Source organism: Oncorhynchus mykiss, chromosome 6, assembly GCF_057628025.1.
Source record: "Oncorhynchus mykiss isolate SJ-2025 chromosome 6, ASM5762802v1, whole genome shotgun sequence".
In the NCBI taxonomy this organism is placed as follows: Eukaryota; Metazoa; Chordata; class Actinopteri; order Salmoniformes; family Salmonidae; genus Oncorhynchus; species Oncorhynchus mykiss.
In genome coordinates this window covers 53,693,006-53,708,836 of record NC_143027.1, presented here as the reverse complement: position 1 = coordinate 53,708,836, position 15,831 = coordinate 53,693,006, and the positions used below count along the sequence as shown (strand labels likewise).

The window sequence follows — 15,831 nt, the reverse complement described above, 5'->3', positions numbered from 1 at the left end:
TTTTGCTTTGTCACCTGTTTTTGATTTGTCCCTATGGGGTATTGTATGCAGATTGATGATGAAAAACCTATTTAATCAATTTTAGAAAAAGGCTGTAACGTAACAAAAGGTGGACAAAGTCAATGGGTCTGAATACTTTCTGAATATACTGTACTTTGCATTTGCAGGAGGTGCAGTGAAAGCTTGCCATTCACTGTGTGCGTGTCAGTGTGTGTGTATGTACATATGTTTGTGTGTTTTTACGTGCTCCTGTGTGTGTATGTGTTCTGTGTGTGTGTCTGTGTCAGGTAAGATATGAGTTGTTGCTGTTACCTTGCACTTGCAGGTGGTGCAGGGTGACCCTGGCATGGGCCACGTGGCACTACTGAGGCGGGTGATGCCAGCAGGGTCCTGGCAGGTCTGCCTGATGTCGTTGACAATATTGTCTGCCAGGCAGGGGTCAGTGACGCAGTGCGGGCAACATTCGCCCTCCACCAAGGCAGAGTATTTGCACGCCAACACTGGACATGCCAGGGGCCAGCAGTCCACCTTTCCCTCCTACAGAAATATAGAGAGATAAGGCGAGAGGGATTGGTGGAGAATAGAAGCAAAACAAGGGATGAAAATAAGAGTTTGGAAAAGTCCATAAGCGCTGGACACTGAGATGACTAATATGGGGTATTGTAAGACCATATTGAAAGATAAAGCTAGGAGTAGAGAGACAAGTGTCTAAGCAGCTCTCTAATGTGAATCACCTGATGGCTGACATAGTGGGATCAGTACTATGGCTTTGATCACCGACATACACTACCGTTCCAAAGTTAATCGAACCCACAAATGCTGATGCTCCAGATACTCAACTAGTCTAAAGAAGGACAGTTTTATTGCTTCTTTAAATCAGCACAACAGTTTTCAGCTGTACTAACATAATTGCAAAAGGGTTTTCTAATGATCAATTAGCCTTTTAAAATTCTAAACTTGGATTAGCTAACACAACGTGCCATTGAAACACAGGAGTGATAGCTGCTGGTAATGGGACTCTGTACGCCTATGTAGATATTCCATAAAAAATCTGCCGTTTCCAGCTGCAATAGTCATTTACACATTAACAACGTCTACACTGTATTTCTGATCAATTTGATGTTATTTTAATGGACAATTTTTTAAACATTTTCTTTCAAAAACAAGTACAATTCTAAGTGACCCCAAACTTTTGAACGGTAGTGTATACTTACTAATATGTCCAATATACCATGGCTAAGGGCTGTTCTTATGCACGACACAACGCCATATACCACAAATCTAAGAGATGCCTTATTGCTATTATAAACTGGTTACTAAAGTAATTAGAGCATTTAAAATAAATGTTTTGTCAAAGCTGTGGTAACCAGTTTATAATAGCAATTTGGCACCTCAGAGATTTGTGGTATATACCCCTGTCAGCCAATCAGCATTCACGGCTCGAATCACCCAGTTTATAATATCAGTTTAATATCACAGGCTCACACTGTAAATTCTCTATCTCTCTTGGTGTGAATCACTTGAAGGTTTTGCCATAGGCTACAGTAGTGGCACCTGTGTCTAAGGCCTTAGAATGTCTTTCTTCCTTTCTGATGACACCTAAAGGCTGCCTGGGCCAATTAGAGTGATTGTCGGTGCCATGCTGATCCTGGGATTTGTGTTTCCACGGCAGCACCGTTTAGCTAATTGCACAGCTGTCAGAGCCCGCTAATTACCAGCTCCACCAGAGTAAGGTCATGCACCTCGCACATGCACACACAAAGACGTCACACACATTTACAAACGCAGGTGCACACAGAGACACACTGCCAAGGCCACAACATTTTTTAATTGTATTTCATAACAAGATGGTATCATCTGCTTCTTCACAGCCTGTCTCATTAGCATGCAAGGATCTGCTTTGTTTCCTGATAGGGAATTAGCTAGGTGCTGCTCGTGAAAGACACGCAATCAAGATCAGAGGAGACACACACATCCTCTTCATCCATGTTGCACAGGTGTAAAAAGTGCGTGTCTGTGAACAAGAATGTGTGTGTTTTGTACAATAAAGTACACAAGAAGCATGCAAGTGAGTGTATGTGCAGGTCTATGTGTCTGTATGTGCATTCAAGCATGTGTATATGCATGCAAACGCGAGTGTGTGTGTGTGTACATACCAGGCAGCGGCACTGCTGGCAACTGTAGATCCAGGAGTCTCTGCTGCGGTACAGTATGTGTCCACTCTGGTGCAGACATTGGCTGGACTTTCTGGAGTCACACTCAGGACAGCAGAACAGGTCTGTCTCGGGGTCCGCACAATGACACTCTCTCCTCATGCAGAAGGTGCGCCCATCCTGGGGACAAGGCAAATGCATAGGAATTCAAAGAAATGTCAAGGCCATGGCCAGGGATGGTCCAGCAGCCTAAGCCGCTGACTCCTTATCACGTACTATGTGCCGCTACGAGAATGGGTTCGAATCAGACCCCCCCCCCCCCCCCCCCCCCCCCCCCAAAAAAAAATTTGTTCCACAAGCAAATAACCCTCAATCCCAGCACAGCTGGAACTTTGAGGCCTTTCTTCCAAAATGCCAATTAACTACTAACATCAGGACAGTGAGTGTTTTTTCCAGTTTTATTACTGCCATTTTAATATTTTGCTTGAATGCACATAAAAACACAGACACACATACACAGACACACATATGCCTCCTACCCTACCTAGCTATCTACAGTCTTATCTAAACAGTTACACTCACTCCTCCAACAGAAGGTATAACCATCCTGTCAGAAAGGGACATTGATAAGGCTACAGCCTACCTACAGAAAGGCTACAGTAACGGCAACGTACAGTGTCTACATTAAAGAAGAAAATACACTATATTGAGCAAGGCCATTACTAACAATACTGACTTCAATTTGTCATTGACATTTTGAGAGGAGTGTTTTTACGGGGTTAGGGTTTTGTATTGGATGCCTGGTCAAGGCCATTGGTGTAACTGTTTCCACAGAGATTCCAGGCTCTCGACCAGTGAAAACTTTATGATCCATTTTACTGGCCACACTGAGCCCTTGCTAGCTTGGCAATGAGCACAATAATGGAGATATAAAAACCCTATATAAAAGGGTACATAAAATGAACTCGCATAATGAGTAGCCAATATCTTATTGGCGCGTATTGTCTCGCTACAGTAGCCAGTATCTCTCATGGTGCTAATATCCAAGAGCTTTATTAGCATTAGCCTTTTAATGTTATGGCTATGGATATGAGAGGCATCACTCATTTTGCTCGGGTGGTTGACTAATGCCATGTAATATCATTCACATTGTCTGCATTGTAGCAATGCTTTGGAATAGCCTTCAAATTAGGAATTTTACAGCAAATGCTGCATTGTTTTATTTACCAAGTAAATGCTAAGTTTGTAATGTTAAAAATGCATAGCTTTCAATAACTCAAACAACCTCCAATTCAATACAGAATAATACATTTTGGGGCAACCACCCTAAAAAACACCCTTGCTAGGATTTGAAAAAGTCCCACTCTCTATCTGAGAAACCGCTGAAGTTTGACTGGAGTCCCTCTGTGTGTAGCCCTAAGGTTAAATTGCATAATCTTTCAATTGAATATACTTTTATTTGGCTTGACATTATTCTCACCGCCGTGCATAAGCCATCCAGAAGAAAATTCCAATCAATACGAGATTCTTACCGGCCGGGTTTCCAATGTAAGGTTTTCATGCTCATGGCTATAGGGATTGACTGCTAAGCTGCAAGCATGTTCACCTTTTTCCCAATGAGATTGATAACAATGCAAGATTGTAAACAATGGGAGCTACAAATATATACTTTGATTGGCTAATGGTACGCTTATACTTAATACTAAAGCCTGACAAGTTTCCTGAAGAGTCCATCGTTAGCATTAGCATGGACTATTCTGATGAAAAAGGTGATTGGATTTAGAAACTAAAATGTTTGATTATATTCCATGATATTCCTAAAATAAATGTGTTGACTGAATATTAGCAAGTGATGTCTGCTAAATAATCAAGTTGATGGCGAAGTCATATACAGTGGGGCAAAAAAGTATTTAGTCAGCCACCAAATGTGCAAGTTCTCCCACTTAAAAAGATGAGAGGCCTGTAATTTTCATCATATGTACACTTCTACTATGACAGACAAAATGAGAAAAGAAAATCCAGAAAATCACATTGTAGGATTTTTTATGAATTTATTTGAAATTATGGTGGAAAATAAGTATTTGGTCACCTACAAACAAGCAAGATTTCTGGCTCTCACAGACCTGTAACTTCTTCTTTAAGAGGCTCCTCTGTCCTCCACTCGTTACCTGTATTAATGGCACCTGTTTGAACTTGTTATCAGTATAAAATACACCTGTCCACAACCTCAAATAGTCACACTCCAAACTCCACTATGGCCAAGACCAAAGAGCTGTCAAAGGACACCAGAAACAAAATTGTAGACCTGCACCAGGCTGGGAAGACTGAATCTGCAATAGGTAAGCGGCTTGGTTTGAAGAAATCAACTGTGGGAGCAATTATTAGGAAATGGAAGACATACAAGACCACTGATAATCTCCCTCGATCTGGGGCTCCATGCAAGATCTCACCCCGTGGGTTCAAAATGATCACAAGAACGGTGAGCAAAAATCCCAGAACCACACGGGGGGACCTAGTGAATGACCTGCAGAGAGCTGGGACCAAAGTAACAAAGCCTACCATCAGTAACACACTACGCCGCCAGGGACTCAAATCCTGCAGTGCCAGACGTGTCCCCGTGCTTAAGCCAGTACATGTCCAGGCCCATCTGAAGTTTGCTAGAGAGCATTTGGATGATCCAGAAGAAGATTGGGAGAATGTCATATGGTCAGATGAAACCAAAATATAACTTTTTGGTAAAAACTCAACTCGTCGTGTTTGGAGGACAAATAATGCTGAGTTGCATCCAAAGAACATCATACCTACTGTGAAGCATGGGGGTGGAAACATCATGCTTTGGGGCTGTTTTTCTGCAAAAGGGACCAGGACGACTGATCCGTGTAAAGGAAAGAATGAATGGGGCCATGTATCGTGAGATTTTGAGTGAAAACCTCCTTCCATCAGCAAGGGCATTGAAGATGAAACGTGGCTGGGTCTTTCAGCATGACAATGATCCCAAACACACCGCCCGGGCAACGAAGGAGTGGCTTCGTAAGAAGCATTTCAAGGTCCTGGAGTGGCCTAGCCAGTCTCCAGATCTCAACCCCATAGAAAATCTTTGGAGGGAGTTGAACGTCCGTGTTGCCCAGCAACAGCCCCAAAACATCACTGCTCTAGAGGAGATCTGCATGGAGAAATGGGCCAAAATACCAGCAACAGTGTGTGAAAACCTTACAGAAAACGTTTGACCTCTGTCATTGCCAACAAAGGGTATATAACAAAGTATTGAGAAAAACTTTTGTTATTGACCAAATACTTATTTTCCACCATAATTTGCAAATAAATTCATAAAAAATCCTACAATGTGATTATCTGGATTTTTCTTCTCATTTTGTCTGTCATAGTTGAAGTGTACCTATGATGAAAATTACAGGCCTCTCTCATCTTTTTAAGTGGGAGAACTTGCACAATTGGTGGCTGACTAAATACTTTTTTGCCCCACTGTATGTGTGTCTGATGGCAGTGTATTCCAGACGTGGGAAGCTCTCACAGAGAAAGCAGATTTACTAAAGGTACTTTTCCTTAAGGGAACGATACAGTCACCTCTCATGGCAGACCTTGTGGATCTGCTGCCATATGTTTGGGTTTTCTGTTTAACAAAAATACTGAGTGGAGGGGGAGCCAGGCCATTTAGGATCTTGAATATAAGACGTGTCGGTGTATTGCACGGGATTTTCCCAACTCAGGAGCTCATGCTTTCTGAGGATGTAACAGTGATGATGGCTATTGGGCTTCCTATCAAGTACTTTGAGAGCCTATTTGTAGACAAACTGAATACGTTTTAATGTTGTACAGCAAGCATGGGCCCAACTAGTCAAGCAGGGGAGTATCATAGATTTGAAGTACAGTTTTGCTTCCTCTGTAGTCAAACAATTTTGTATAAATCGGAAATTAGCTAGGTTGAACTTGCTTATTTGAATTACCTTTATCACATGCTTTTTAAAAGAGAGGTTGGAATCAAGTATGATGTTTTATGAATGCAAAATGCAGCCTACCAAAGCACAATAAAAAATAAAAAAATACCAACGGTATTACGGGTCATATCTTTTAAACTGTAGCCAAAGGGCTAGAATCAATCCATTTTCTCTGAGGAAAAAAGGAGACGAAGCTACATACGCTACATACAGTGCATTGCAAAAGTATTCATTCCTCTTGGTGTTTTATCTATTTTGTTGCATTACAACCTGTCATTTAAATTGATTTTTATTCTGGATTTCATGTAATGGACATAAACAAAATAGTCCAAATTGGTGAAGTGAAATTTAAAAAATAACTTGTTTCAAAAAATTCAAAAAACATTTAAACTGAAAAGTGGTGCATGCATATGTATTCACCCCTTTCGCTTTGAAGCCCCTAAATAAGATCTGGTGCAACCAATTACCTTCAGCAGTTACATAATTAGTTAAGTAAAGTCCACCTGTGGGCAAACTAAGTGTCACATGATCTCAGTATTTATACACCTGTTCTGAAAGGCCCCAGAGTCTGCAACACCACTAAGCAAGAGACACAACCAAGCAGGTGTCACCATGAAGACCAAGAAGCTCTCCAAACAGGTCAGGGACAAAGTTGTGGGGAAGTACAGATCAGGGTTGAGTTATAAAAAAATATCAGAAACTTTTAACATCCCATGGAGCACCATTAAATCCATTATTAAAAAATTGAAATAATATGGCACCACAACAAACCTGCCAAGAGAGGACCGCCAACCGAAACTCATGGACCAGGCAAGGAAGGCATTAATCATAGACGCAACAAAGAGCCCAAAGATAAGCCTGAAGGAGCTGCAAAGCTCCACAGCGGATATTGTAGTATCTGTCCATAGGAACGCTTTAAGTTGTACACTTCACAGAGCTGGGCTTCACGGAAGACTGTCCAGAAAAAAAGCCATCGCTTAACCTTTCTGATCTCCCCATCCCGGATCCGGGTTCGTGAATACAGACTCAAGCTCATTACCATAACGCAACGTTAACTATTCATGAAAATCGCAAATGAAATGAAATAAATATGCTAGCTCTCAAGCTTAGCCTTTTGTTAACAACACTGTCATCTCAGATTTTCAAAATATGCTTCTCAACCATTGCAAAACAAGCATTTGTGTAACAGTATTGATGGCTAACGTAGCATTTAGCATTAGCATTCAGCTGGCAACATTTACACAAAAAAACAGAAAAGCATTCAAAAAAATCATTTACCTTTGAAGAACTTCAGATGTTTTCAATGAGGAGACTCTCAGATAGCAAATGTTCAGTTTTTCCTGAAAGATTATTTGTTTAGGACAAATCGCTCCGTTTTCTGCGTCACGTTTAGCTATGAAAAAACCCCTGTATCCAGGATTGTGTAAATCTATCAGCAAGCTCATTAGCATAACACAACGTTAACTATTTATGAAAATCGCAAATGAAATGAAATAAATATGCCATCTCTCAAGCTTAGCCTTTTGTAAACAACACTGTCATCTCAGATTTTCAAAATATGCTTCTCAACCATAGGAAAACAATAATTTGTGTAAAAGTAGCTAGCTAGAGTTAGCATTTCGCGTTAGCATTTAGCGTTAGCATCCAGCACGCAACATTAACAAAAACATAAAAGCCTTCAAATAAAATCATTTACCTTTGAAGAACTTCTGATGTTTTCAATGAGGATACTCTCAGTTAGATAGCAGATGCTCAGTTTTTCCAAAAAGATTCCTTGTGTATTAGAAATAGCTCCGTTTTATACATCACATTTGGCTACCAAAAAAAATCGATAAATTCAGTCCTCAAAACGCAAACTTTTTTCCAAATTAACTCCATAATATCGACTGAAAACATGGCAAACGTTGTTTAGAATCAATCATCAAGGTGTTTTTCACATATCTCTTCATTGATACATCGTTCTTGGACACATGCTTTCTCCCCTGAATCAAATGGTAAAGTAGAAGCAGCTGGCAATTGCGCACCGAATTCGACGCAGGACACCAGGCGGACACTTGGAAAATGTAGTCTCTTATGGTCAATCTTCCAATGATATGCCTACAAATACGTCACAATGCTGCTAAGACCTTGGGCGAACGACAGAAAGTGTAGGCTCATTCGTTGCGCAATCACAGCCATATAAGGAGAGAATGGAAAACAGAGCTTCAGAAATTCTGCTAATTCCTGGGTGATGCATCATCTTGGTTTCGCCTGTAGAATGAGTTCTGGGGCACTTACAGACAAAATCTTTGCAGATTCTGAAACTTCAGAGTGTTTTCTTTCCAAAACTGTCAAGAATATGCATAGTCGAGCATCTTTTCGTGACAAAATATCGCGCTTAAAACGGGAACGTTTTTTATCCAAAAATGAAATAGCGCCCCTAGAGCTCTAACAGGTTAACTTCTTGAATATAGGGGGCCCTATTTTAATTTTTGGATTAAAAACGTTCCCGTTTTAAACAAGATATTTTGTCACGAAAAGATGCTCGACTATGCATAGAATTGACAGCTTTGGAAAGAAAACACTCTGACGTTTCAAAAACTGCAAAGATATTGTCTGTGAGTGCCACAGAACTGATGTTACAGAAAGAAAAAAAACAGATAAATATCCAATCAGGAAGTGCCGCATTTTTTGAAACCACCTCATGCCAATGACTCCTTATATGGCTGTGAATGGGCCACGAATGAGCTTAGGCTTTCTGTCGCTTCCCCAAGGTGTTGACAGCATTGTGACGTATTTGTAGGCATATCATTGGAAGATTGACCATAAGAGACTACCAGGTGGTCGCTTGGTGTCCTCCGTCGCAATTATTGCGTAATCTCCAGCTGCAGTATTTTTCCGTTTGCTTCTGATGAGAAGCCAACTGCCACCACTGATAGATTATCGAATAGATATGTGAAAAACACCTTGAGGATTGATTCTAAACAACGTTTGCCATGTTTCTGTCGGTATTATGGAGCTAATTTGACTGCATTTTCCGGCCTTTTTCTTTGCCAAACGTGATGAACAAAATGGAGCTATTTCGTCTACACAAATAATATTTTTGAAAAAAATAAACATTTGCTATCTAACTAAGAGTGTCGTCATTGAAAACATCCGAAGTTCTTCAAAGGTAAATGATTTTATTTGAATGCTTTTCTTGTTTTTGTGAAAATGTTGCCTGCTGAATGCTAGGCTTAATGCTATGCTAGGCTATCAATAGTTTTACACAAATGCTTGTGTAGCTTTGGTTGAAAAGCATATTTTGAAAATCTGAGATGACAGTGTTGTTAACAAAAGGCTAAGTTTGTGTTTGAATATATTTATTTCATTTCATTTGCGATTTTCATGAATAGGAAACATTGCGTTATGGTAATGAGCTTGAGGCAATGATTACGCTCCCGGATACGGGATTGCTCGTCGCTAGAGGTTAAAGAAAGAAATAAGCAAACACGTTTGGTGTTCGCCAAAAGGCAAGTGGGAGACTCTGCAAACACATGTTAGAAAGTATTCTGGTCAGATGAGACTAAAATTGAGCTTTTTGGCCATTAAGGAAAACATTATGTCTGACGCAAATCCAACACCTCTCATCACTCTGAGAAGACCATCCCACAGTGAAGCATGGTGGTGGCAGCATCATGCTGTGGGGATGTTTTTCATCGACAGGGACTGGGAAACAGGTCAGAATTGAAGGAATGATGAATGGCACTAAATACAGGGAAATTCTTGAGGGAAACCTGTTTCAGTCTTCCAGAGATTTGAGACTGGGACGAAGGTTCACCTTCCAGCAGGACAATGACCCTAAGCATACTGCTAAAGTAACACTTGAGTGGTTTAAAGGGAAACATGTCTTGGAATGACCTAGTCAAAGCCCAGACCTCAATCCAATTGAGAATCTGTGGTATGACTTAAAGATAGCTGTACACCAGCGGAACCCATCCAACTTGAAGGAGCTGGAGCAGTTTTGCCTTGAAGATTGGGCAAAATATCCCAGTGGCTAGATGTGCCAGGCTTATAGAGACATACCCCAAGAGACTTGAAGCTGTAATTGCTGCAAAAGGTGGCTCTACAAAGTATTGCCTTTGGGTGGTTGAATAGTTATGCACGCTCAAGTTCTGTTTTTTTGTTTTATTTCTTGTTTGGTTCACAATAAAAAATATTTAGCATCTTCAAAGTGGTTGGCATGTTGTGTAAATCAAATGATACAACCCCCACCAAAAAAACATTTTCAATTCCAGGTTGTAAGGCAACAAAATAGGGAAAATTCCAAGGGAGTGAACACTTTCGCAAGCCACTGTAACCTGTATATGAAAGTCAGTGTGAAAAGTGGGAAGGTTGAGCGAGACTACAAATTCAACGGCAGACTCTTGTTCTATAGCCTTCTCAAAGGAGAGAAAAACATACCGTAGCTAGACTGTTGTTTTAATATTAAACTAAATTCTGCTATTGTTTTTAATTTCATAAAGCAGCTTACGTTTCTTAACCAGGCAAAGGGTAGCTAACTTAAAGGCTGGTGGTGACTGGTTAGCTAAGGTGAAGCAAGAATCGCTGAGCGGAGTTAGTCTGCCCAAACTCATTGTTTGCGCCTGGTTGATGTAGGCTGTGTTTGCTCGGTGGGAGGTGTCCTGCCCACTGTTCAAAATAACTGTGCTGCAGCATATGTGCTGCTTAGATTAATTGTCCTTATCACTGAAAACCTCTCACTCTCCTAATTATTGTACAGTCCTTTAAGTTTATTATTATTATGTTTTATTATTTGTTGTTGTAAATGTATAGTTTTTTTCTGGGTCTATTTAGTCTGTTATATGCTTGTCTATTGCCACTGAAAAATAGGTGTTTCACAATTTTTGTACACGAAATTAACACTGTAATTGAGGCTGCAGTGCATGCGCTTTTTGATCCTACAGTTACAATTAACAACAATTCAGAATATTAAGTAGCAGCCTACCTGTTGGCTTTTGAAGCCTATCTGTTTCCTTTACCTTTTCATTCCATCATTTTAATTCCATCTTCAATTGATTAGATACCTCCTAACCTTTGCCACACACAGAGGCTCTATGACTATAGCCTATTGCCTGACAACGACAACAAGCTACATGCGCCACTCTCGTGAAAAGCAAGAGCAGCAGCATAAATAGTACAATTTCCATCTCTCTCTCTACTGCAGCGGTCGGTCCCATTCAGTTCTGTATGTGTCCTTCCAGACAAGTCAGTTACAATTACGCATACCGGAGACTCATGACTGTCAGATCAAACCCAGACCGATGACATTATTTTGAATTCTGAATCTGGATCTGCTCGTGAACCTCTACAGTGCACGCCTCCCAACTGAACTGGGACCTGCTAAACCAGGGATGTCACACTCATTTTGGAATTGTTTATGCATCGAACAGCCCCCGTGATATGCAGCTTTTCAGGGAAGCTAGAAACCATTATACACAGGCAGTTAGAAAAGCCAAGGCTAGCTTTTTCAAGCAGAAATTTGCTTCCTGCAACACTAACTCAAAAAAGTTCTGGGACACTGTAAAGTCCATGGAAAATAAGAACACCTCCTCCCAGCTGCCCACTGCACTGAAGATAGGAAACACTGTCACCACTAATAAATCCACTATAATTGAGAATTTCAATAAGCCTTTTTCTACGGCTGGCCATGCTTTCCACCTGGCTACCCCTACTCCGGTCAACAGCACTGCACCCCACACAGCAACTCGCCCAAGCCTTCCCCATTTCTCCTTCTCCCAAATCCAGTCAGCTGATGTTCTGAAAGAGCTACAAAATCTGGACCCCTACAAATCAGCCGGGCTAGACAATCTGGACCCTTTCTTTCTAAGATTATCTGCCGAAATTGTTGCCACCCCGATTACTAGTCTATTCAACCTCTCTTTCGTGTCGTCTGAGATTCCCAAAGATTGGAAAGCAGCTGCAGTCATCCGCCTCTTCAAAGGGGGGGGACACTCTTGACCCAAACTGCTACAGACCTATATCTATCCTACCCTGCCTTTCTAAGGTCTTCGAAAGCCAGCCACCATGCTTCTACACCTGCATTGCTTGCTGTTTGGGGTTTCTGTACAGCACTGAGATATCAGCTGATGTAAGAAGGGCTATATACATACATTTGATTTGATTTGATTACCAATCATTTCGAATCTCACCATACCCTTTCTGCTATGCAATCTGGTTTCAGAGCTGGTCATGGGTGCACCTCAGCCATGCCCAAGGTCCTAAACGATATCTTAACCGCCATTGATACGAAACATTACTGTGCAGCCGTATTCATTGATCCGGCCAAGGCTTTCAACTCTGTCAATCACCACATCCTCATCGGCAGACTCGACAGCCTTGGTTTCTCAAATGATTGCCTCGCCTGGTTCACCAACTACTTCTCTGATAGAGTTCAGTGTGTCAAATCGGAGGGTCTGTTGTCCGGACCTCTGGCAGTCTCTATGGGTGTGCCACAGGGTTAAATTCTTGGACCGACTCTCCTCTTTATACATCAATGATGTCGCTCTTGCTGCTGGTGAGTCTCTGATCCACCTCTATGCAGACACCATTCTGTATACTTCTGGCCCTTCTTTGGACAGTATGTTAACAACCCTCCAGGCAAGCTTCAATGCCATACAACTCTCCTTCCGTGGCCTCCAATTGCTCTTAAATAAAAGTAAAACTAAATGCATGCTCTTCAACCGATCGCTGCCTGCACCTGCCCGCCTGTCCAACATCACTACTCTGGACGGCTCTGACTTAGAATACGTGGACAACTACAAATACCTAGGTGTCTGGTTAGACTGTAAACTCTCCTTCCAGACTCACATCAAACATCTCCAATCCAAAGTTAAATCTAGAATTGGCTTCCTATTTCGCAACAAAGCATCCTTCACTCATGCTGCCAAACATACCCTTGTAAAACTGACCATCCTACCAATCCTCGACTTCGGCGATGTCATTTGCAAAATAGCCTCCTATACCCTACTCAACAAATTGGATGCAGTCTATCACAGTGCCATCCATTTTGTCACCAAAGCCCCATATACTACCCACCATTGCGACCTGTACACTCTCATTGGCTGGCCCTCGCTTCATACTCGTCGCCAAACCCACTGGCTCCATGTCATCTACAAGACCCTGCTAGGTAAAGTCCCCCCTTATCTCAGCTCGCTGGTCACCATAGCATCACCCACCTGTAGCATGCGCTCCAGCAGGTATATCTCTCTGGTCACCCCCAAAACCAATTATTTCTCTGGCCACCTCTCCTTCCAGTTCTCTGCTGCCAATGACTGGAGCGAACTACAAAAATCTCTGAAACTGGAAACACTTATCTCCCTCACTATTTTTAAGCACCAGCTGTCAGAGCAGCTCACAGATTACTGCACCTGTACATAGCCCACCTATAATTTAGCCCAAACAACTACCTCTTTCCCTACTGTATTTATTTTATTTATTTATTTTGCTCCTTTGCACCCCATTATTTTTATTTCTACTTTGCACATTCTTCTACTGCAAATCTACCATTCCAGTGTTTTACTTGCTATATTGTATTTACTTTGCCACCATTGCCTTTTTTTGCCTTTACCTCCCTTATCTCACCTCATTTGCTCACATTGTATATAGACTTGTTTATACTGTATTATTGACTGTATGTTTGTTTTACTCCATGTGTAACTCTGTGTCGTTGTATGCATCGAACTGCTATGCTTTATCTTGGCCAGGTTGCAATTGTAAATGAGAACTTGTTCTCAACTTGCCTACCTGGTTAAATAAAGGTGAAATAAAATAAATAAAATAAAAAATGCTTCCTGACGGTCTAGCTTTAGTTTTTGCACTGACTGTTAGCAAGCTGGACAGAGGAAAGACACTGTAAATGTAGGTATATCTTAATTTCTACTCAGTTCCAATTTGATTTGAGTCATTTTCATGTCGATTAAGATTTGCCCCCCCTCCCCCCAAAACAAAAAAAACAGCCCATATGTTTGACACCCCTAAAGTCATACAGTGAGCAATGATACAATTATATTCAGCAGCAAGACCAGGAACCAGCAGGGAGTTTGAGTGTATGTGTGTGTGTGTGACAGAGTAGAAGAGTGTGTTGTTCTCTGTGTTCATTCTCTGTCTAGACTTTGAAGTAGGTGTGTGTGATGTTACAGCGGGAACTGAGATGTGAGTGTGTGTGCAGATAGTCGTTTCATGTATGTGTCGTTCTGTATTTTCTTGCTTTGTTCCTGTTTACTAGGTAGTAACCACTAACAAAGTAGTTGTGAGGTGGAGATGTGTGTAAGTCAGAAAAGCTATATCTTGTGTGTGTGCGTGTACACCCATACGTTTGTCTGTGTGAAGTGTCAGTGAAGTGTCAGTGTGAGTGCATTCTTGGATGAGGTGTAGGTGTGGTGTGTGTGTGTTAGTCTTACATTGCAGGAGCAGAGGTAGCAGAATGTGATTGTGTGTGTGTTTGCCCTACCTTGCAGGTGCAGAGGGAGCAGTGGTCCAGGCTGTGGTTCCACTTCTGTCCGTTGTGTTTGAGGCCCTCCTCGTAAAGACAGTCTCCACTGCAGGCCGGTCCAGATGTGCACATACAATCAAAACTACCTGGAAGGTTCACACACACACTGTCGTTCCAGCAGGTGTGTGTCTGCGTGGCACACTCGTCAATGTCTGAAACAGAGAATAGCTGCTTTACCTATCAAAAACAAGAATGTGTGGCTTTCTTTGTGATGCCATTTTCCCCTCTCCATACTCCAGTTTAGTCTAGAGGGATGGGGGTGGTGGTGGGGGGGGGGGAATATTCCTTTAAAAATCAGCCGTTTCCAGCTACAATAGTCATTTAGAACATTAACAATGTCTACACTATAGTTATGATCAATTTGAGAGTAGTAGCAACGTGGGGGGGGGGGGGGGGGGGGCTGTAATGGCTTGGGGGTAGATGCTGTTTGCCATGCGGTAGCAGAGAGAACAGTCTATGACTTGGGTGACAATTTTATGGCCTTTCCTCTGGATGGCAGGAAGCTTGGCCCCAGTGATGTACTGGGCCGTACGCATTACCATCTGTAGCGCCTTACGGTCGGATGCCAAGCAGTTGCCATACCAAGCAGCGATGCAACCCGTCAGGATGCTCTCGATGGTGCAGTTGTTAAATGCACCAGAATCTGCAAAACCACTAAGCAAGGGGCACCACCAAGCAGGTGGCACCATGAAGACCAAGGAACTCTCAAAACAGGTCAGGGACAACGTTGTGGAGAATTACAGATCAGGGTTGAGTTATATAAAAAAAGATCAAACTTTGAACATCCCACAGAGCACCATTAAATCCATTATTAAAATATGGAAAGAATATGGCACCACAACAAACCTGCCAAGAGGGAGCCGCCAACCGAAACTCATGGACCAGGCAAGGAGAGCATTAATCAGAGATGTAAAAAAGAGACCAAAGATAACCCTGAAGGAGCTGCAAAGCTCCACAGTGGAGATTGGAGTATCTGTCCATTAGGACCGCTTTAAGTTGTACACTTCACAGAGCTGGGTCTCACGGAAGAGTGGCCAGAAAAAAAGCCATTACTTAAAGACAGAAATAAGCAAACACGTTTGGTGTTCGCCAAAAGGCATGTGGGAGACTCCCCAAACATATGGAAGAAGGTACTCTGGTCAGATGAGACTAAAATGTAGCTTTTTGGCCATTAAGGAAAACATTATGTCTGACGCAAATCCAACACCTCATC

The 15,831-nt window shown here is 41.8% G+C and overlaps 1 protein-coding gene across 1 annotated transcript in view; it reads right to left on the bottom strand.

Moving 5' to 3' along the window:
- LOC110526153 (protein kinase C-binding protein NELL1) overlaps nucleotides 1-15,831 on the bottom strand; it is a 408,096-nt gene that overhangs the window by 19,883 nt on the left and 372,382 nt on the right. The window contains exons 17-19 of the mRNA XM_021606800.3: nucleotides 14,577-14,770; nucleotides 2,157-2,333; nucleotides 313-537 (exon numbers count right to left, since the gene is read on the bottom strand). Of these exons, the coding sequence (XP_021462475.3) occupies nucleotides 313-537; nucleotides 2,157-2,333; nucleotides 14,577-14,770 (596 nt within the window). The remainder of the gene's footprint in view (nucleotides 1-312; nucleotides 538-2,156; nucleotides 2,334-14,576; nucleotides 14,771-15,831) is intronic.